Genomic DNA, 23,451 nt, shown 5'->3' on the forward strand with positions numbered 1-23,451 from the left:
CAGGGAGCATGAAGGAATGAGCAGGGCAGATGTGGGCACATACATGCAGCACTCTCTGTCCGGGGAGAGAGGGGTTACAGCTATGGAGAGATTACCTCCACAGTCCTGTCCCCTGATGTAAGCCCCAGCCTGGAGTGGATCAGCTATGATTTGGAAGGTGAGGGAGACTTCCTGGGTTGGAGTACAGTGCTGTAGACCCCGCTATGCAGACCATGCCCCTCCCCCACTCCCCCTCCCCCCCAGCACAGGGAGCTCTTAAACCAAAGCAATGCTCTTAAACCAAGTCACAATTTTTAAAAACTGTGAGCTCTTAAACTAAAACGCTCTTAAACAAAGTTACTATTAAACCCTATATATATACACACACACACACACACATCTCCTCTACCCGTGTGTATATATATATACACACACCTCTGTGTATATATATATATATATACACACACACACACATACTGGAAAGTACAGGCTATTGCTCTCTGGTGTCAGCAGTGTCACGTTACACAGAGGTGTGTGTGTATATATATATATATATATATATATATACACACACATACAGGAAAGTATATATATATATATATATATATATATATATATATATATATACACACACATACACACCTCCTCTACCCATGTAACGTGTGACACTGCTGACACCAGAGAGCAATAGCCTGTACTCTCCTGTATTACATACCCTCTACATGTGGAATGTATGACATGAGCTGTCTGTATAAGTGTAACAACAATACTATGTGCATGCGGGGGATGGGCGGTGAGAAGTTTGGGAGATGAGTGTGAGCAGGCGAGCTGTCTGAGGTTCTGCAGCAGGTTGAGGTGTATTAGGAGGTTCTGCAGCAGTTGAGGTTTATTATGAAAGGCTAGGGACATGCTTGTATATGTGTACTGCTGTGCAGACAACAACAAAATGGCGCTGCCCAGCAGTACACATAATAGCACCTTTCCCCTCTTTGTTTCCCCTGTGAAAAGAGGAGGGAGGTGATGATGTCACAGCAGTTGAGCAGAGACTGCCTCTTTTTTTCAGCAGCCGGCTTTCAGGCTGCTTTTACCAGCAGTTTCCTGGTGGAGCTCCCCCTGGTGGTCATCACTGGGAAATATGGAAAATTAGATTGTTAATTTTTCATATTTCCTTAGATGTAAAAAAAATGAAAACCACATATAAATTAACAAAAAAAAGTAACAAATTCAGTTTCAACACTTTCAAAAATTTTTTTAACTTTGCGACACATTCCCTTTAAGGCTATCTTTCCACACAGTATTTATGCTCAATATTTTGCGATATCGGCAGTCTGCTGCCCGTTGTTCCATGTAATAGCGGCAGCGTCAGACCACCGCTCTCTTCAAGGGGCCACCTGGACAATCTAAGGATCACAGCTCCTCGTCCACCCGCCTGCCCTCGGTTCCTCCTCCTCTTTGCTGTCTGGGCATGTAATAGCAGAATAGCACAGGCAGCAAGTGTAGAATGAAGAGAAAGCAAACCCTGGTTATAGATCACTATGTCTAATATGCCTTAACTTTGGAGGCCCTGAAGATTCCATCAAAAATCTTAGACAAAATAGTGCAGTATACTGTGCTATTTTGTATGGTAAAATGATAGACTTTGAAGGAAACCTGTGAGATCTCATTCACCGTGATTCATTGGGTGTTGTCAGTGTCCAGAAGGCAAGAGATCCAGCACTGTCATTTTGTTGTTCTGCTGGCATGATAAAGCAAATGGTGGTGTCAACCTAGTTATCCAGGAGGATGTTTCTTTTTTTACTGTTGTGACTTTACACTGCACTACCCTTTACTTTGGTTGATTATCGTCCATTATGGCTGATAATCTCTTTGTGTAATAAAAGGCAACGATCAGCCGACATGAACTATGTTGGCTTTCATTGTCTTTCAACATGTTAAAAAACAAACTATGTAGAGAGCAATGGTCTGCTGCCATCGCTCCGTGCAGTAGGAGTGGCAGCAGCAGACCGCCGCTATCTCCTATGAGCTCCCTGGACGATCTTTTAGAGCGCCCCCCCCCCCATTTACTCCCTAATCCCCATGCCTAACCATCGGGGAGTATCAATGGGCTAAGGGCCAGAGAGTACTTGTTCCCTGTGGAGGTGTTAGTGGCTTTGAGGTTTGGAGTAACCTTCTTTACGGTGGAAGAGTTTGTCAGCTGGAGTCTGGAATAAATATGATGCAGTCCTGTGGAGACATGGTGAGATATTGTGGAATCCATTCGGCAACAGTTGTGCCTTAGATGTCACCAGGCAGCTACTGGGGCAGACATGGCGAGCCGACAGGAAAAACACTACTGATGAGGGTGTGGCTTTACATGTGGAATTTTGGCAAACCTGAATGCTGTGACTTCTATTCATGGACCATTAGAGGTGCGCCTTAGACATTGTGCACATATCACAAGATATTGAAACCATAAATCGTATATAAAAAAAACAGTCTATTAAGAAGTTAGAACAATTTCTGCTTTCAGTTTATCTCCTTCTGTCCACTGTTTCTGCTTTCCCAATCACAGAAGTGACATTGTTCTTTTAATCACGTATGACCAGAGAGACGTTTCCTTGCTCTTTTCCCTTTTCTTTTCACAAATAGGCAATTTCTGAATGCTGAATGAAAGTATAATGGAGCCATGCTGGTTTAAGTTATGTGTTGTGCAACCCAGTCACTCAGTTCTGTGTTAAGTGCTTATCACTGCAGTCATAATTCATTGCATGCTTGAAGAAACTGGAGATCAAAGCGAGAGCTCTAAAACACCACAGCCGGCTGCAGAACTATTGGGCTGATATCAGTCAATTTAATGAGGAATAAAAAACAGCATGCAAGAGAGGGTGGGAAGCAGAGATTCCGAAAGTGTGGGTGTAGACCAGCAGATTGATCATTTATTAATGACCAGTATTTATGGTTATGTTCCATTATTTTTATTATGAATGATTAAATATAGTGCCAGAACTTTCCTTTGAGATGTTTAGAGTCAGGGTCACAGCTACCATCTTTATTAATAATAGTCATTTTATTTACATAGCACCAACAGATTCTGCAGCACTTTACATTCTGGGGTTAAAATCAGACATTACAGAGATATACATATAATTATTCATACATGCGGAGTGAGGTCCCTGCTTGCAAGAGCAAATATTTTCTTCCTTATTTTTGTTTTTATTAGATTTTTACCATATACATAAAAAAGTTACCAGAATATTATATACATTACCCTTCTGAGCAATACATAAATAAAGCACTTTTACCCCTGGGGAAAAATAAACACAAAGAACCTTGATTTCCTCTTTATCTTTTCCAAATTCAATATCCTAAATTTTAATATCATATTCATTGATAGATATTTATTAGTGCAACACCAGCTATCTGCTCCTTCTCACGCACTGCTCTTCCCAATATCCATTCCTGCTGGTGTATCTGCAGTGCCCTACTCCCCTCCCTACTTTCCTGCATTAAGGCAGTATAAACAAGTCCTAATATTCTTGTTAAATGTTCACTAGTCACTGAGATGGTGGTCCCCCCCACCAGATGGGCTCCAGTAGTGCCACCTTCTGATAATGTGTGATATTAGGCACCCCTATTCCACTATTATATGGTAACATAATTTATTTATTTTTTTGTGCCCATATAGATTTAAACAAACTTCTACGTATTGAATCAATCATAACTGCCAGGGTCTTCGCTGGTATTTTGCATTAAAAATAATGTGCCCTGGGAAGAATATTCATCTTGATAACTATTCTGCCCAGCCATAAGAATGTCCGTACCCCGCAGCTCTGGTCCCCGGTCTACAACTGCTTCCTGATTAGAGAGGATAGACAGCCAGACAGCAGCCGAGGTGGGGCCCCAGGTAGGGCCACTAACCGGGTCTCTCTACGTGTCAGTCACCCCCACAGACAGGCAGAGAGCTGTAACCAATCACAGATGGCTCTTTGCCCAGAAGACTAGTTGCCGCCCCTCTCCCGGCCTCATGTGCCGAAATTTAAAAAAAAATAAAAAAAAATTCCCTATATAAACCGTTGTATAGCAAATTATTATCCATTGTTTAAAGGAAATCCTAGAAATGAATCATAGTAAACCAGGCTTCTACATGTTTCAGTCTTGTAGAAATCCTGCAAATACCTTTGGGCTAATCAGATGATGGCTTCCATATTCAGCTGGGGAACCCTTGGGAGGGGGAGGCTTGGCCAAGGGGACGGAGCATTTCTTTTGTCCTATTGCAGACAAGGCAGGTGGGGGAGGCTGCTTCTCCAACCAGTTTCTTACATTGATGTATAGGGCCAAGTGGCTGATCTACTGGGACATATAGGGGAAGTTATCGTGATGGTACTTTAGGTTTCTAGCATACTAAAGTTGTACAGAAATAGTATGTCTGTAAATAGCAGCCGTTACCTTTTTATATAGGGCCAAAGCATTGTGCTCCGCTGAGTAGTAAATAAAAATAAGTTGCAATGGGGTGAACAGTGTATGGCTATTCTTCTACTTGCCTCGTGTCACAATGAATTTCCCCAGAGGTAGGTTGTACAATATCAGCCTGTGTTTAGCTCACTACCTAAATCACTAGAAGAGATTAAGAGTGAGAAGATTGCACTTGTCTGACACCACATTGATTTGCAGCAGAGCCATAGACGATTCCCATCAGACACTTTATGCATTGAGGTTGCACAGTAACTCTTCATGTCCAGGGCTAAGATTTACATGCAGTTACTATGTATTCATTTCTTGTTTGCATTAATACTTTAGGAGGTCTTAGACCAGGAGCAATACGTTTTCATACTGGATTTATGAGGCTATTTTCAAAGCACTTGAAATCTGTTGAACTCTCTTGAAATAGGGACCTCACAGTCTAAGGTATTGCCTAAAGACAAAAGGGGGGAATCATCACCTGTGGTGTTTGTAGCGTTCAGCTTATGCAGGCTTATCCTATTCATCAAAAGCCGCACGCAGCTTGATGAATTTGTGTATATTTACTACTCTGCTTGGATATCTGTCCGGAAAACTTCAAAGAAAGACTACTCCGAGGTTGTGTAGATTTTTTTGCAAAAACATAAAAGTCGCACATAATAAGTAGCACATGAAGGAAAGAGAAGCTGTAAATATAAGAATTCCGGCTGTTGCACACATTTTTAACTTGAAAGGCAGACTGGGTTGAAAGAATAAAAAAAAGTGTTACTTTTTGACACCAAACCACACGGCAAGACCAAATTTCTCCCATAGTGTATAGAAATATGTAAAAATCTATTTTGTATATTCATGTTCAGCTGAAAGGAGCTACCATCTTATAATAAAATAGCAACGTCTCAGGTGTAAAAACCCTAAGGGGTTCCCATTCAGAATATACAGTAAATATAAGCCTGCATCAGGAACTCAAGAGTTAGGCTGTGTTCACACTGTATTGAAGCCAATCTATCAGCTCAGGTGCTAAAATAAGTTTTTTGCACTCACTGATCGGCATCACCAGGCTGATGTATTCAGAGATCCGCCGCCCCATTCACAAGATACATCACTGACAGGCCCACCATCTCCACCCATCACTGTCGTGCCTCACATGAATTGTAATGACCTACTATTTACATTCATCTCGAGAACAGGGAGGCAGATTTCTGAATGAACCATTGGAATCAACCAATCAATGAGTGTAGAAAACGCATTTCAGAATTTGAGCTAATAGGGTCGCTCTATGTATGGGGGAGTGCCTGATGTATATGTCCAACACATACTTATGAGGAATGCCACTTGGCATACATCTTACTGAGTATACTGAGCCAGAACCTGGAAGCGACTGCACAGGAGGGACCGGGTCAGCACAATACCAGTGGCACCGCTGGTGGCAGGAGGATAAGTTGTCTTATTTAGTCCACACCCTCAGCATGTATATATGAAAAGTGTCCTGCCCAGACTACCCCTTTAAGATAAACAGACCCAAACAACCACAACATTTCTACAGCCATTCCAACACATTCACTCCAGCAGAGACTGCCACCTACAAATAGCTTTACATTGTTCTGATCTCTGTAGAATTCAAGGATGGCAGAGAAAGCTTGCTAAAAGGAGATGGGCCCCATGCAATGTCAGGCAGGCTGAGTGTTACTAGATCTTGTGTCTTGTTTTAGTAGAATTTAGGAAAATGTAACCCAGTACATCTGTGGAGATTGGCTACCTCTTATATAGCTTTAGGGTATAAACCCACACACCGTATATGCAGCGTATTTACTGCTGCGATACGCAGCAAACTCGCCAGCAAACTCGCAGCAGATTAGATCTAAATAACTGAACACAGCATCAAATCTGTACCAACAAATCTGCCGCGTATTTGTTGCGTACATGCTGCGTATACGGTGTGTGGGTTTATGCCCTTATGGAAAGTATCTGTCCATACGCGTCTCAGGTATGCAGTCTGAACAAAGACCAGGAAGATAGAAAGTTCTAGCCTAGATGCCATATACTAAAATAGGAGAGAAACAGAAAGGACAAAAATAAGGAGGGATCATATTTCATAATATAGGCCAGAATTCTTGTTTTTTAGTTGAATTCTCTCCTGATACATGCTTAAACCTGCAGGGTGCCAAATCTTAACCGCACAAGGGATTCAATACATTCCACGCAACTGCAAGCACCAACACATTATTGCGCCCATGGCATTCCCCAGGGAGAAGGCGCAGATTCGCCTCTTCTCCCTGGCATGCGTCTGCCATACGCCCTGCTTGCCTTATGGGGGGATGGGGGGTGATGGCGAAGTGGGAGAAGGTGTGGCCTCCTCCTGTGCCTCATTTATCATGATTTATGCCTACAAGCAGGCGCAAACCATGATACAAATCTATACATGCTGGAAGCAGGTGTACATTGGTTGCACAAGGCAGGCCGGGTTTACTAAGAAGCGTGTGCCTTAGGCTGGGTTCACACTACGTATATTTCAGTCAGTATATTTCAGTCAGTATTGCAACCAAAACCAGGAGTGGATTAAAAATCACAGAAAGGCTCTGTTCACACAATGTTGAAATTGAGTGGATGGCCGCCATATAACAGTAAATAACGGCCATTATTTCATTGTAACAGCCGTTGTTCTAAAATAACAGCAAATATTTGCCATTATATGGCGGCCATCCACTCAATTTCAACATTGTGTGAACAGATCCTTTCTGTGTTTTAATCCACTCCTGGTTTTGGTTGCAATACTGACTGAAATATACATATACTGACTGAAATATACGTAGTGTGAACGCAGCCTCATAGTGGATGCCATCTTAATAAATGTCCCCCAGAGTGCCTAGGTTTATAGTAGTTAGTTCTAATGTCTTTATCAATGAATGTGCTCACAATATCTCTAAATTCCCTGAGTAATAAAGAATAAAGATCAGTCTGAACCAGTATTGTATTGGTTTATTTTTGTTAACTCAATTGTTCATTTTGCATGTAACTTTATTATAAATTGACCATTCGTTTTCTGTTGTGTGGTGTAAATATGCTTTGTAGTATTCATCTGCTGACACCTAGTGGATATTCTTGAAAGTGCAAAGGCAATAAGCTGTTCAGAACTGAAATATTGTTCTTCATAAAGTATTTTTGTAAATACCATTATTTTCTATTATTCCCCAATATATGGAGTAATAGGAGCAAATTAAATTAGGATATGATATGTTTCATTTGTGATATATAAGTTTATTTGGTGCAAAAAGATGAAAATATCCCTTTAAGAGGCTGTTTGGGAAGAGAAAAAAAAACGCGAATCACTGAAATAGGGGTGAGCAGTAATACCATACGCAGCCTGCAGAAAAGTATAGCCACATTTTTGGGAGAGAAAAAACACAGTAAAAATATCTATTTCCTCTAATAGACAGTCACAGAAAGTATGACTCCTTTCTGCTTCCTTTTGATCTGTTATTCTGATGGATTGCCTTGAAGACAGTAGAAAGGTAACAGAAAGTTAGAAAACTGTGTTAGGTGGACTTTGAGTGATGCTTTGGATGTCAGACACATTACTGTAATTTTAAGTTTGTACTGTTCACTGATGCTCCCTGATCCAATATTATAGAGAGTTGATGTGACAGTAAAATAATATGGTATTGTCACTGTGTGACAAATCACTGCCCCGCTTACCCCAGAGACCGGAGAACCGTCTTGCCAGGGATTATCACAAAACACTCAGAGTGATCAGAAAGTTTAGAAATGATGTCTTCTTGCTGCTTCTTTGTCTCTTTTGTTTGAACTGGTCTTTGGTAGTACAAGATATAGTCTGTTCATAGGAAAGCGATCATTAATGACAAGTGCAGCTTTGCCACATATATGTATGAATCCTGATATCGTAATATATTAGATATCACATTACATTATAATGATGTCATCTTTTATTTTTTTCAGAAGGAGATGACAGCACGAATGTGCCAGTGACGTGACCAAGAAGAAGGTGACATAGATGTCCCCCTGCGTTGTCCACCTAACACAGTGGATACTAACCTGTGTGACTGACCGACTGGATCGTGGTTGTGTTTCTATCTCTTACTGTCCAGGCCTAAACTATGCTGCTAGTCAGTTGTAAAGTTGATGTACTGGAAAATGATGCAAGGCTTGGCCTTTTGAATGGGATATTACATACTATGTAGCAAAGCATCAGCAGAATTCAAGTTTTTGACAGACACAGATGTCTGTGATTTTAAAAAATTTGTACTAACTCATTTGTTTAAAAACGTCAGACTTTTAAAGGACCGCAGATGTTCTTAAGCTAGATTTACATTTTGTCAATGTTCTCCTACAATTGGAAGTGTTAGCAGCAATGTGGTGATAATATAACTTTCAGGAACCTGTCCTATTCAGCTGACAAGCACAGAAACAGAGCCTTTATATTCTAAGTGGGACTGAACATACGGATGCAACGCATTGCCATTAATACCAATTTGTTTCTTCTAGTGAACTACTATATTCCTGTGAACTGACAGCCGATTACATCAGTGACGGAATGGGCTAGATTCACTACCTGAATTGTTCTCTAGGCATTAGAATGTATTTATGTAAGTGATACATGTTTATAATTGTACAACCGTACAAGGCTATGACATCATTTTAGTAACCAATTATGGTAATGACTGCTGCAAATTATGTACGTAATCGCCATCCGGAGAGACGCCCATCATTTCCACGTAGTGGGAACATAGCCCTCAGAGTTAAAGAGGTTTTAAGGTGTGGTTTCTGCAACAGCTAGATGGAGTTAAAACACATGAAAGGGAAAATATTACTGCAGAAAACATTGAAGTTGAATGTTTGCTTGTTTCATCTCCTGGAATTTGAGCCTATGTGCACACTATGGAATTAAGCGAGGAATTCAAGCAGAGTCTTCCGCTTGGAGCTTCCGTCTGTCCCATTGACTCAGTGTGATTTCTCAAGTGCAATCCACAATCCAAAAAAAAATCAACAAGTCAATTCTTTAGGCGGATCGCAGATCGCACTTGAGAAATCACATTGAGTCAATGGGACAAGGCGGAACTTCAAGCGGTACCTGCCGCGCGGACTTGCCTAATTCTGTAGTGTGCACATACCCTTGTTCTTCTTCTGAACAGTGTACAAGCATAAAAAGCACATAAAATAATATGTGTATTTGCTTTCCTCAACAGAATGCTTCATGATCTTCATGTGCCCCTATCACATAAAAAAAAATCATCATTACTTAATAAGGCAGAAAGAGATGATGATTTTTGGCCCTATTCACATAATGTGTTGTGTCTCAGATGCCAGTGTATATGTTAGTAGATTCAAAATGGTATGCCAAGTATACCACAGCAGACCCGTTACCCAGCCATAGACTTTTATAGACTAAATGTAGTGTCACAATGACTACTTCTGGCCTTTTTCCTAAAAAAAATATATGTTCTGTTTGCAGGACACATACATGTAGGCTACATGTCACAGTTCATAGAACATTTGAGCAATTGAAGTCGATGGCTGCTCCAAAAATAGGCTATGTTCCCACTCAGTAATAATACCGGGACGGAAGGCAGCTGTCTCGTTAAATAGACGACCACTAACATAGCCATAAACTCCATTATGCATTGGAATATCCTTTTTGAAGGTATCCTGACATATTTACTAGCAACAGACTAATTAAACATAATGTGAATGGGGCTGTACAAGTTTTAAAAGTGGGAGTATGAAACCAGTGTTATCTCTGCAAAAAAAAAGAACGTTTTGTATCTCATACAAAGAAAAAAAATTTTCCAAAGAGGTTAGAAAACTTATCATACGTATCAGGCGTATGAAGTGCCTGAGACATGCTATTAGTGAAGGTTTCCATTGCAGAGAGTTTTATATATCTGCTGTGCAGAGACCAAAATGTTAAAGGGGTATTCTAGCATTTTGTATAAAAAAAAAAGATGCTGTGGGGACAGGAAAAAAAAAAAAAAAAAAAGCAATACCTACCACTAGGACCCTGCAGCTCCTTTCTTTACCTTCTTGCCCCAATCTTTAGTCGTCTTACTGCTTCCGAGATGACAGGTGGTAGGTAAGTATGTTTTTTTTCTTTGTGCCCTGCTCCAGCAGCATCTTATTTTATACGAAATTCTAGAATACCCCTTTAATGCTATCAGCAAGACAATGTAACAATTAAAACCAATGACATTCTCAGCATCTGTTGTTTTTGGATAAGCAATCCCATAACTCCACCCTGATTAATAGTTTAAAAAGTTTTTCGAACCATACTGACTCCTCCTGTGCTCTCTTGATTTGAAGATCTGCGTGGTATATGACTGGTGGCCAGGGACCTATTGCCTGACAACACTATATAAAAAGGCTGAGGGTTCCTTGAAGACCATCTCAAATGATTACTAGGCTTGAGCTCAGAAAGAAGTAGCCTGATTATAAAATCACTGTTATGACAGAAGACTTGTGAGGATACAGAGCTTAAGTGACAGGGCACAACAATGGCAGCTGAGAACATTGTACTTATGTACAGACAGATGGTCAAAGATATAAAAGAATGATTAACATTTAGTTGAATTCAAAAGATGGTCTCTTTTGAGTTTTAACCTAGAGGAAGAAGAGACGGCCTCTCGTACAATTCTCTGGAGTCAGTATATCAGCCTTGACATGTGTGGATTTTGATTACCATGATGTTGAGTCAGTCTTGTCATCTTGATTCTTAAAAAGTGAGGTTAATCAGCCAAAAGACCAAAGAGAACAATTGCTATGCATTTTTAGAGGTATTGAATGTGTGTTGGTAACTGTTATACATATAAGAGATCTGACCACTGTATTTTCTGTAGTAAAAAGAAAACAAAATCTCTCAGGGTACTTTTTAGATTTACTATATAATAATATGATGTGCTATTGACTCTTTGACCACCATAAAATGTATTCTTACTCATTACTTTTATGTCTAATTCAAGTTTAGGGCTGCTCTGTTTTTGTTTTTTTTCCTTAAAAGTAAATTGGAAGTAGATATCACAGAGAGTATTGTGTATGACCTATTATTCATATCCTGACTTACATATCTCCTTCTGTTTGTAATTCATTCCACATCCTCTACTCCACAAAAATCATACAATACATACCACAATGTAACCAGTGAGAAACATTACAAAAAGGAAAAAAAAGAATCCTTTTTCCAATAGCATTTGGTAAAACTTAAGGCTATGTTCACAACTACGTACATTTCGTAATAATCACGGCCGTTATAACAACAGCCGTGATTACTATGGACTTTACCTAGTGCTGCCTTATAAGGAATCCACAAGTATACACATGGCGGGGAGATCCCTAGCGGCGCCCAAGAAAACTGACATGTCACTTTTTATGCACAGACAGAAGCCTCTTTGAGTCCCGCGTAATTACAGAATATAGACTATATGTGGTCACCAAGCTAAAATGGCATGGCTTGGTATCCCATGGTATACTGTACATCTGTTCCTGTTTGCCAACATATATTGCAAAATGGTTCTTTTGCACATATGAAACATTTTTCTATGGGAGACCCAGCATGTCCATCTATTTTTCTCCGGCAGACCACTGAGGTATAGTGCCTCCCTTACACAGCAGTGGTGCTGCTAGGTTTGTACAGAACTCAACAAAAAAAAATCTTATGCCTCCCAATGAGTCTTTAGATGCACAAAAAATAATAGAGCCTTTATTTCTAAATATACTATCAGTGTATAAAACTGGGCTTCAATCATCTCCTCGCTACTGAAGGACTGTTATATGTCATCTATATGCAACACAATATGGCTGGCACAGCTTATTTATTTGTCTTTTATGGGACTAGAATAACTAGGATGTTTTTCTAAAAATATATATGTTAAAAAGTGTGCGTTTTCCAGATGCGTAGAGAAATCTTTTTGAAAATGTATGTTTATTGGCCATTATTTCTCCATAATTACAGTATAATGCACATTTTTTTTACTCTTTAGTGTGAACATTGTAAGTGATAGAAAGTAGCAGCCTCCCCCATAATAATTAACAAACTAAAACCATGTATAAGAGCTCTTGTACACAGCACACATAAACCCAGTGGCAAGCCATGCAAATTGCTCAGTACCGCTGCATTTATTAAAAAGAAATCATTTCACCAATTTTACATGTAGTGACTTCCTACCCTAATCCAATTTGACATGGACAAAGCATGTCTGTGCTAAACCAAATGAAGATTAGTGGCCTAGGTATGCTTTACTTTTCCTTAATCTCTCGAAATAATAAAATGAAATTGTTATTTATTAACTTGATGCCATGTCACATTTTGTTAATTATCTTTTCCTATGAGAAATTGCTGTAATAATTCTTCGCCTAGCTGCTGCAGTTTGTAATTTTGAATGCAAACTACAATTTCTAATGAAATGATGTATGTTCGGTCAAGCATTTTTTGCATCACATTTCTTCGATTAGACGTTAGAAAATGTTTCTATTTAGAACTTGATTGTAGAGAAATTTTTAGATTTAAGAATTTATTGACTAATGGTAAAAATGACAGTGACGAAGTAAAAAAAAAAGAATTTATAACCAATAAAATAAATTAATAAAACATATGGACTCAAGTATTTATTTTAACTGTATTGAAAGAGCATCTGTATACAAAACAGGTAACGTTATAAAACATCAAAAATTTACACTTCAGATATGTTTGTAACGCCAGAAGTTATAGATCCAGAAGTCGTGAAGCCTAAGCCACCACTAAGGGACCACTGGTTTTCACCAGAGCCCACCGCAAGGTGGGATGGGCTTGCTGTGGCAGGTGACCCCCAGGTCGCCACCTCTTGTTTGGCTTGCTAGAGGAAGTGGGCGAGGTGCAGCTGGAGACACGTAGGCAGACAGGATTCACGGTTAGAACCAGGACAGAGGTCAACGGCAGGAATCACAGGCATAAAAGATGGGACCGCAAGCTGAGGATAGGCATGCAGAGGCTCCAACAAGGAAGCCAGGGAAGGGGCTGTAATTTATAGCCCCAAGGCTGCTGTGAAGCAGCCAAATAAGGACACGCTGGCCCTTTAAATTTAAACGGAATTGGCATGCGTGCCCTGGAAGCCAAGTATGCGTGCGCTGACCCAAGGATGCGAAGGAGAAGGCAGCCCTGCACAAAGCAGTTGGAGAGAGAGTCCGGGGAAGACTGAGAGGCCTGGGACGATTTGCAGACAAGGCTCACAGTGCAACCACAGTGAGAGGTATGTGCTGCGGGCCGTAACAATATTTTTACTGAATTACTTACATTTTACTTTTTTTTATTGATTTTATCAAGGACCTACTTATCCATATGCTGGTCTTAAAGTGACACTGCACCCCCTTTTTGCATTCCTGACTGCTCTCCACAGGTGTAAAGGGTAAATGTTACAGCCTTTCATTACTTATTTTATATCACACCTCATGGTGCTTGTTCTGGTAAAAAGTCATTTTTATCACCTGTGGATTGGTATATGTGGGCAGGGCCTAGCGTCCTTTGTGCCACATCGCTCCGCCCCTATCACAACTTAGCCCCGCCCCCATCCGTGACGTCACCTTGCATAGGTCCCGCCATTGGTGTGGGACAATCTAGGGGGGGTGGGGCCTAGAGCTTTAGGCTGGCCCTTCCAATGGCTGCTGATGGGGCAGGGCTTATGCGGCCATGACGTTACGATGGGGGTGGAGCTAAGTGGCTCTAGGGGCGGAGCGAAGGCCCCGCCCACATATACCAATCTACAGGTGATAAAAACGACTTTTTACCAGAACAAGCACCATGAGGTGTGATATAAAATAAGTAATGAAAGCTGTAACATTTACCCTTTACATCTGTGGAGAGCAGCCAAAATGCAAAAAGGGGGTGACTGTCACTTTACAGTGCTGCCCCTATCAATAAACTTCACCACTTAAACTTCACCACCACTGTTTATGTGACTTTTTTTTCTCATTTTGACTAAATGAGCAGCAGATTTCCTTACACTGACAATAGTGTGATTGTGGGGTTAGCTGCTTAAAGGGAATCTGTCACTTGGTTTTTCCGCCTAAATTAGGGCAGCAAAAACAGAAATGCTGAATAGATTAGTGTATTACTTACATCATACTGTTCAGCCTTTCTCCTAAAATGCAGGAAAATAGGATTCTTCTCACACCCCTCCCCCACCCTCCTGCTGACAGGTGACTGCCGATACACAGCATGGATAGATAACTGCCAATCAGCAGCTGGGGGCGGAGTTTTCTGCTCATAAATAATGAGGAGTACTAGGAACCTCGTAGGTTCCCCTCAGCTCCCTTTCCTGTATAATGACCCGTGCACACAGAGAAAAATAGTAGAAATGGTCATTTAGCTCCCATTAACAAACACCATATAGTTTACTATACAAAGGATATGCTTAAAATGAACATAGGTTCTAAGATTTAGGGATTTAATCTTGGATGCAGCAACATTTCCTAAAGCTTCAGCAGGAGTGATTTTATTACTTGAAGTAATATTAAAGGGAACCAATCACCCTCCTGAGAAGGAGTGAGTTTGCTTCAGTACCTTAGAGCTGCTGGGCACAGTTTTCCAACACTATGCACATGGTCCTCTGTCAATGCGGACACCGGAGCCCACAGGTGGGGGCACAGCGCTGCCTCCCCTTCGGCCCACAGGGGGCCTCACCTCTCTACGCTCCTGCTCACACCCTCTGTTGCTGATGGCATGCATCCCCGGCTCCTGGGGCGCCTGCGCATCGGCTCAGTGAAGCTTAGGGGACAGGACGCCCTTAATTGGTTGCTGCACTAATGCACTCCCCTATAAATGCCTGTCCCTGTTAGAGCCTCTGCATTGTTTCCTCTAGCATTGTGGTCCTAGCTCTCCTGCCTATGACTCTTGCCCATGACCCCTGATTCCTGTCCATAAATCCTGCCCGAGATAACTACTGTGTACCAGCTGCCCCCCGCTTACCATCACTAGCAAGCCAAACCAGGGGTAACGACCTGGGGGAGGTGGCAAGTTCCCTTTAATGCAGGGGCGTCAAACTCAAATACACAGTGTGACAAAATTTAAAAATTAGACAAAGTCGTAGGCCAACCTTGATATGTATTGAAGCTTATGTACAGCATTCTTGACACTGTCAGGGAAGCGTCCATGTCACTGCCCCTGATGCACGGACCTGGCTGTCCTTAGAACTTGCCCCCATCTCATAATTTACCGTCACAGGCATCGTGGTGACATGATCACACACACTGCCTGCGTTGGGTGTGTCCTGCAGAACAGGGGGGCTGTCCAGACCGCCCATATTATAATTAGCTGCGCTAAGGCCAGCTTTAGGAAATCAACAGATTTTCCCCTGTGGGCCAAAAATAATGGCACCATGGGCTTTAAGGAATGTTATCGAATGTACACCCGTGTTGAGCTTGCTAAAATCTTCTACGTTCTTTGTTGATAACTAGGTTTGCTGACGTCTTTGGTTCCCATTAAGATGATTGACTTGTTAACCTCCTTTTAATTTAAATTGCTATTTCAAAATCCTGATCCATTGGTATTACAGAGGATAACCTGTGGAAAAGTAACAGGCCGAACACAGAACATTAATTAACTAATGCAGAGTTAATATTCTTACAAATACACAGACATTAATTAACTCTCTGGAAATAATGGAATGGAAAGTAATAGAAACCTAAGAAGCTGTGACTACGTTCATACACATTATCCTGAGTGTGGAGAGAATAACATACTCTGTAATGATTGTATTTGTAGAGCTCCCTTTGTGTTACTAGATGTTTGCCTGCAAATTATACATAAAACTAAACACCTCCACATTTTGCAGAGGCTGAAACCAACATCTCGTTTTTAATTTGTTGTGGGTGTTTCATGAATATGCAGAATTAGGCCCCCACAACGGTTTCTTATTAAATAACAGCCGTTATTTGGACTCAAACGGACAAAAAAGATGTTGTGGGAACATAGACTTATTGGTAATTTTATCCTCAGGATTATATAAAACTATAAGCATGTTTAGAAGAATCTAACCTGCTGATAACCCCCTATTGCACATGAGGTGCAGAGGATGAAGGTATGTCTCTTAGCTTCATCCTCTGCGCCGTTATCCCTTGGTTGGGTAAAACCGTTAGGAGCACTGCCCCACTCCCTAGGGCCAATCCAATGGGGGCAAAGTAGTGCTCCTAATGTTCTTAAGAAAGTTAAGAAACATACCTTCATCTTCTGCACCTCCTGCGCAATAGGTGGTTATCAGCAGGTTAGGTTAGGTTTGTGTACCCCTCTTTTTCATTGACCCTTTGATGGGTTACTGGAACGGCTAGTATGAACATTTTTTTTTAGGGGATGGGGGGTTCACAGTGCATTTTAGAATAAAACAAAGTTCAACTTTTTCTGCATAACATAAGCCCTTATACTGCTGTGTTGAGGAAAAAAAAAGGGTTATAGCTCTTATTATTTACTTGAATGGGACTTGAGCTCTTGAGCTGTGCCAGCCTAGGCTAGATACTGCACATTGTACAGAGCTGTCTTTTTTTGCCACCCCATCAATCTGATATTGATAACCTATCTTGAGCATAGGTCTTCAATATATTTTGCCCAGAAACTCCCTTTAAGGCTATATAAACACACAGCCAAAATAATGGTTTTACTGGACAGCTGTCAGTTAACAGGAAATAACGTCTGTGATTATAGGAATAATGACCATTGTTATAAAATAATGGCTGTTATTTGCCATTAGGTGGCGGCTGTCCAATAAAAATGTCCATGATTTTGACGGTGTGTGAACATAGCATAAAAGCTGTGATTGTTTTTATCTTTAGATATACTTTGGGGGGGGGGGGGATTCAAGCAAAATTTATTGATGAGCTGTCCACAGGAACAGCTGATCAGTGTAGGTGCCAGGTGTCGGCACCCTGCTGCCGATCAGTTACTTACGGACTATTCTGTGGATAACTCACTCGTACAGTTTGCCCACAAAAACCCCTTAAAATGCTTAAAGTGACACTGTCACCACCCATTTGTGCATTCTGACATCTCTACACAGGTGTAAAGGGTAACCTAGAGGGGGTAGGTAGGCCCCACCCCCTCTAGGTTGGCCTGCCAATGGCCACCAAGGGGGCGGGGCCAATGGTGGCATTGTGGGCGGGGCTAAGTGCAGTTCATAAAAGAACTGCAGTTCATAAAAAACTGCAGTTCATAAAAGATCACTTTTTACTTGAACAAGCACCATGACGTATGATATAAAATAATATATGAAAACTGCTAAATGTACCCTTTACACCTGTGAACAGATGTCAGAATGCAAAAAAGGGGGTGACAGTGTCACTTTAACTATACAGTGCTTTAGACAGGATATGATACTTATCTCATATTTTCTGCATATTTTTTAACCAGGGGAAAAGTCAGACATTGTGATGGAACATCCCCAGAAGAGCAGGATACTTATGCTGATACACCCATATTCTAAAAATATTTTTATTATCTGTTATGGATTCCACAGAGGTGATGACAGAATATATTTGCTTACATGAGTCCCAGTTCCTAGTGGGGCTTCTAATTGTAATTCCTTATCTCTAATACACATATTTTATGGGCAATTTGATAGCAAGTCCATTAACTCATCAGCTTGTAACATTCATGCAGGAAGAATTTTATGGCACCATTAGATGCGTATGAAATTAGTAACATAGTCATTTATATTCCACATGTACAGTATTTTATATTGAGAAAGCAATAAAAACCACCACATCATGAAAAGACGATGGAGCCAATATTTACTTTCTAGCTTGTGGTGAAGAAGTTTAACTACCTTCTTAAGCAGTGAGGATTATCCGGGGATAAAATGAATGGCTGTTCCTGCTCTTTAGATTACACAACCATCTCACTATGTCATTTTGGTAAGTGTTTTACTATAAATGTGTTCTCCTTTGGTCCGAGACACCCAATTTGATTGGAAGCTGACGTACAGGTTAAATCAAGTGCCTTGTTTCTCTCCTGAAGGACATCGAAAGCAGCCGATCGAACACAATGCACAGTGTGAACAGAGGTCCTACATTCTGCCTACAGATCATCTCTCTAATTATCATGATGTGGTTTGGACTATACAGCATCATGAAGGGTACAACTATTGGTCTGTTCAATTGGTGGTATGTACTTGGTGCTACATGCATGATAGGCTGCGCTTTTGCCTCCTTCCGCATTTATGAGGTTTGCACCTCTGTTGCATACAGGGAAACAGCATCAGAACTCATTCGCAATTCATGACTACAACATTGGGAAAAAAAATCTGAATGGAAAAAAGAAGACTGGACATTAACAATATAACTTTCAGACATCTAAGCATTCAGAATTGAAGTTTCTATTTCTTTTTCAATGTATTATTTCCACTAGTTTTGTATGTTTGACTAGGACATGTGCAATGTTGTGTCGAAAAACTGGCATTGGTTATTCTTGAATTATGTATGGCTAGACTAATAAAACCCTATGCTGAATGGAGACAATTGCTGATAGGTTGCTGCATAGGTTACCTGTAATTGCATCATTTCCTGGAGTCTGTGGGCAGCACAATACACATTTATGTGCTGCCAAAGACCATCAGATATACTATCATGCCTGTACCTGTCTTGAACTCGTCATGACCCTCGGCTTGTGGTGTGCGGCTGAGCCTAATGCGGTAGTCAGTTTTTTTGTGTTTGTATCATGTTTTTGCATTTGTCTAAACACTGTCCGACTCCTTCTACCTCAGTAATTGCTTTTCTTACTACATCCATCTGTTCCCTGCATAGATCCCTCTAGTTACTTCCCAGTTACCCTTGATGATTTCTGTGACTGTCAGGTCTGCCTGCCAGTCAGTGTGTTTTGTCTTCAGGTGTCTGTGGTTGAAGATCAGAGGGACGGTCCAATCATGTTCTGGACCAGACACCTGACCTCTAATATACCATCTTCAGTGTATTAACCCCTCGCTGGCTTTTGAGTTTAGTTCCTCCCTAGCAAGCTCAGCTCCCCTGTGATTTTCCTGTGATTACTCCTTGGCTTTTCTGACCCTTGCATCTGTACCTTCACTATCCTGGTTTTCCACCTGGCCTGATCTTTTTGCCTGTGTCTTGACTGCTCTTGCTGAATTAAATTTTTGTACTTTTGCTACCCACTCATTATGACCTCAGACTATTTACCATCCTGTATTGTGTTTGTCTGTCTTGTCTTTTTGTGTACGTTTGTGTACCACCATATCTAAGTTAGGGACTGTCACTGTGGGACTGTTACCCCCAGTGGCACAAGGCTGATTTAGGCTTATAGGCAAGAACAGTGGGTGGGGACTAGTGAAGGGTCCATTGTCTGTGTCTTCCCCGTCTCTTTCCTGATCAAGCGTACCACCAAGAGCTAAGAAATGAATAAAATAGTACGTTTACCGGTTAGTTGTTTTAGATCACATTTTTCTAATGAACTGTAAGCCTAAACTTTTCTGTTTTGTAAACTACCTTCTATCTACTCCTAAGTTGCTCATTCGCCAAACCCAATTTATGTAGAAAAACAAACAAAAGGTAGCTATGAAGTTAACAACATACAGCAGATAGATGCAGGCAAATGCATACAGTCCGGGGTCATTCACACGTCTGCAGGATTCTGTCTACACTAGTGTCCGTGTATGGACAGAATTCTCGGGACATGTGCACAATCCTAAATGTGGTCAGATAATAGACCAGTACCTTTATCCTTTGTTGAGAGGAAATTTTTGAAGGTATGTAAAAAAAAAAAAAAAAATTCAATATATATGTGGACTTCCAATGGAGGTTTCCAACATGTTAAATCAGGTTTTTAAAAAGTTATATTAAGTTCTAAAGATATTGGGGGAGATTTATTCAGTCAACCAATCAGATTCCACTTTTCATTCCTCAAAAGATTCTTTGAAAAATGAATGGTGGAATCTGATTCTGATTGGTTGCTAGGGGAAACTAAGACAATTCTACTTTACACCAGTTTGGATAAATCTTCCCCATTGTCTTTTTAAGATTGTTGATGTTCTAAAGCAGAGGTGGGTAACAACCGGCCCGCGGGCTGGATCCGACCTGCAAGGTCCTTCAGTCCGGCCCCCCAGGTAATACTAAAGTGCGCCTGCTCACTTCTTTACCACACTCCTCAGCAGTCAGGGAGCGCAGTGTGGAGGTGGGCGGGCACACCGCCATTATCACTTACCACCAGGTAGCATTCCCTGTCAGTCCTTCCTGATTGGGTGCATATGCCGCAGCTGTCCACTGCAGCGCTCTGCACGCATCTGCCTCCAAACCCACACCAGCCTCCACGCTATCGGCCACAGGGTGAGTTCTGCAGATAAAGGTCCCAAAGGAATGTAGGGGGATCTCAGGAGCAGGAGTCCGGGATATTCAGAGGCACAGCTGTGGAAGCATTGCTCTGTGCTCCTGGCTGTAATGCTGCCACATGCTGTGTCCCTGCTGTAATGCTGCCATATGCCGTGCCCTTGTATATAATGCTGCCACATGCTGTGCCCTTGTATATAATGCTGCCACATACCTTGCCCTTGTATATAATGCTGCCACATACCGTGCCCTTGTATATAATGCTGCCACATGCCTTGCCCTTGTATATAATGCTGCCACATGCCGTACCCCTGACTGTAATGTTGCCACATGCCATGCCCTTGTATATAATGCTGCCACATGCTGTGCCCTTGTATATAATGCTGCCACATACCTTGCCCTTGTATATAATGCTGCCACATGCCGTGCCCTTGTATATAATGCTGCCACATGCTGTGCCCTTGTATATAATGCTGCCACATGCTGTGCCCTTGTATATAATGCTGCCACATGCCGTGCCCTTGTATATAATGCTGCCACATGCTGTGCCCTTGTATATAATGCTGCCACATGCTGTGCCCTTGTATATAATACTGCCACATGCCGTGCCCTTGTATATAATGCTGCCACATGCTGTGCCCTTGTATATAATGCTGCCACATACCTTGCCCTTGTATATAATGCTGCCACATGCCGTGCCCTTGTATATAATGCTGCCACATGCCGTGCCCTTGTATATAATGCTGCCACATGCCGTGCCCTTGTATATAATGCTGCCACATGCTGTGCCCTTGTATATAATACTGCCACATGCTGTGCCCTTGTATATAATGCTGCCACATGCCGTGCCCTTGTATATAATGCTGCCACATGCCGTGCCCTTGTATATAATGCTGCCACATGCCTTGCCCTTGTATATAATACTGCCACATACCTTGCCCTTGTATATAATGCTGCCACATACCATGCCCTTGTATATAATGCTGCCACATGCCGTGCCCTTGTATATAATGCTGCCACATGCTCTGGACAGTTCCTGACATGGACAGAGGTGGCAGCAAAGAGCACTGTGTCAGACTGGAGAGAATTTAGCACTTCCTGCAGGACATACAGCAGCTGATAATATTGGAAGACTGGAGATTTTTAATTAGAAGTAATATACAAATTCGTATAACTTCCTCACACCAGTTAATTTGAAAAAATATATATTTTTCACCAAAGTACCCCTTTAAGGCTAGGTTGACTACGTATATTTCAGTCAGTATTGTGGTCCTCATATTGCAACCAAAACCAGGAGTGGATTAAAAACACAGAGAGGCTCTGTTCACACAATGTTGAAATTGACAAAGTGGCAAAAATTTGCTGTTATTTTAAAACAACGGCTGTTATATTGAAATAATGGCCGTTATTTATTGTTATATGACGGCCATCCACTTAATTTCAACATTGTGTGAACAGATCCTTTCTGTGTTTTTAATCCACTCCTGGTTTTGGTTGCAATATGAGGACCACAATACTGACTGAAATATACGTAGTGTGAACCCAGTGTAGCCCCTTAGTGACCGCCGCACATGTTTTAACGGCGGTCACTAATGGCCTTTATTCCGATGTGTACGCCTTTTAACGACGGAGGCATCGGAATAAATTACCACCCGGCGGCAGCAGCAGAGCGGGGGATCAGCGGTCAGTGTGAAAGCTGATACCCCCCCCCCCCCCCTTCTCCCGAAACTGCCTGGAGAGGAGGATTCTCCGCTCCAGGCAGTTTAACCTGTTTAACACCAAACACCAAGATTTATTCTTTGAGGGGTGTACTTTCCAAAATGGGGTGATTATGGGGGGGGGGGTTTCTCTCTGCTGACACTACAGGGGCACTGCAAACGCACCTGGCGCCTGAAAACTTGTACAGCAAAATCTGCACTGAAAATGCTAATTGGAGCTCCTTCCCTTCTGAGCCCTCCTGTGTGCCCATACAGTGGTTTACGCCCCCATATGGGGTACCATTGTACTCAGGAGAACCTGTGTTACATTTTGGGGTGCTTTTTCTCTCCTGTTGCTTGTGAAAATGAGATACTTTACTCTGAACGAACATATTATTTGAAAATTTATATTTTCCATTTTTTACTTTCCTCCATCCCCTGTAGGGTTTAAAAGCTCATTATACCCCCTTAGATTAATTCTTTAAGGTGTCTAGTTTCCAAAATGGGGTCACTTATGGGGGTTTCCAGTATACAAGCCTTCTAAATCAACTTAAAAAAAGAACTGGTCCCTAAAAAAATCAGTTTTGGAAACTTCATGAAAACTTGATAATTTGCTGATACATTTTCAAGCCCCGTAACACCCTAAAAAAGTGAAATATGTTTATGAAAAGAAGCCAGAAGAGGACATATTGGTAATGTGACCAAGCAACTAATTTATGTCATACGACTTTCTTTTTTTCGAAGCAGAGAATTTCAAAGTTTGTAAAGTTTTTCAAATTTTTCAAGACAGTGACCAAATTTTGCCACTAACACAAAGTGCCATATGTGACGAAATCGCTCAGAATCGCTAGCATACGTTAAAGCATCACTGAGCTATAAGCGCATAAAGTGAGACAGGTCAGATTTTGAAAAATGAGCCTGGTCTTTTAGGTGCAAATAGGCTTGGTCCCTAAGGGGATAATGTCAATACAAAATGTCAGACAGACATGATTGATGGTGCGTTTACACAGAGAGATTTATCTGACAGATTTTTTAAGCCAAA

The 23,451-nt window shown here is 41.3% G+C and overlaps 1 protein-coding gene across 1 annotated transcript in view; it reads left to right on the forward strand.

Moving 5' to 3' along the window:
• Nucleotides 1-10,633, forward strand: part of MOB3B (MOB kinase activator 3B) — a 67,195-nt gene extending 56,562 nt beyond the window's left edge. The window contains exon 4 of the mRNA XM_069961985.1: nucleotides 8,371-10,633. Coding sequence (XP_069818086.1) covers nucleotides 8,371-8,400 — 30 coding nt within the window. The 3' untranslated portion in view covers nucleotides 8,401-10,633. The remainder of the gene's footprint in view (nucleotides 1-8,370) is intronic.
• Nucleotides 10,634-23,451: the final 12,818 nt, after the last annotated feature.

Source organism: Dendropsophus ebraccatus, chromosome 3, assembly GCF_027789765.1.
Source record: "Dendropsophus ebraccatus isolate aDenEbr1 chromosome 3, aDenEbr1.pat, whole genome shotgun sequence".
Classification (NCBI taxonomy): domain Eukaryota; kingdom Metazoa; phylum Chordata; class Amphibia; order Anura; family Hylidae; genus Dendropsophus; species Dendropsophus ebraccatus.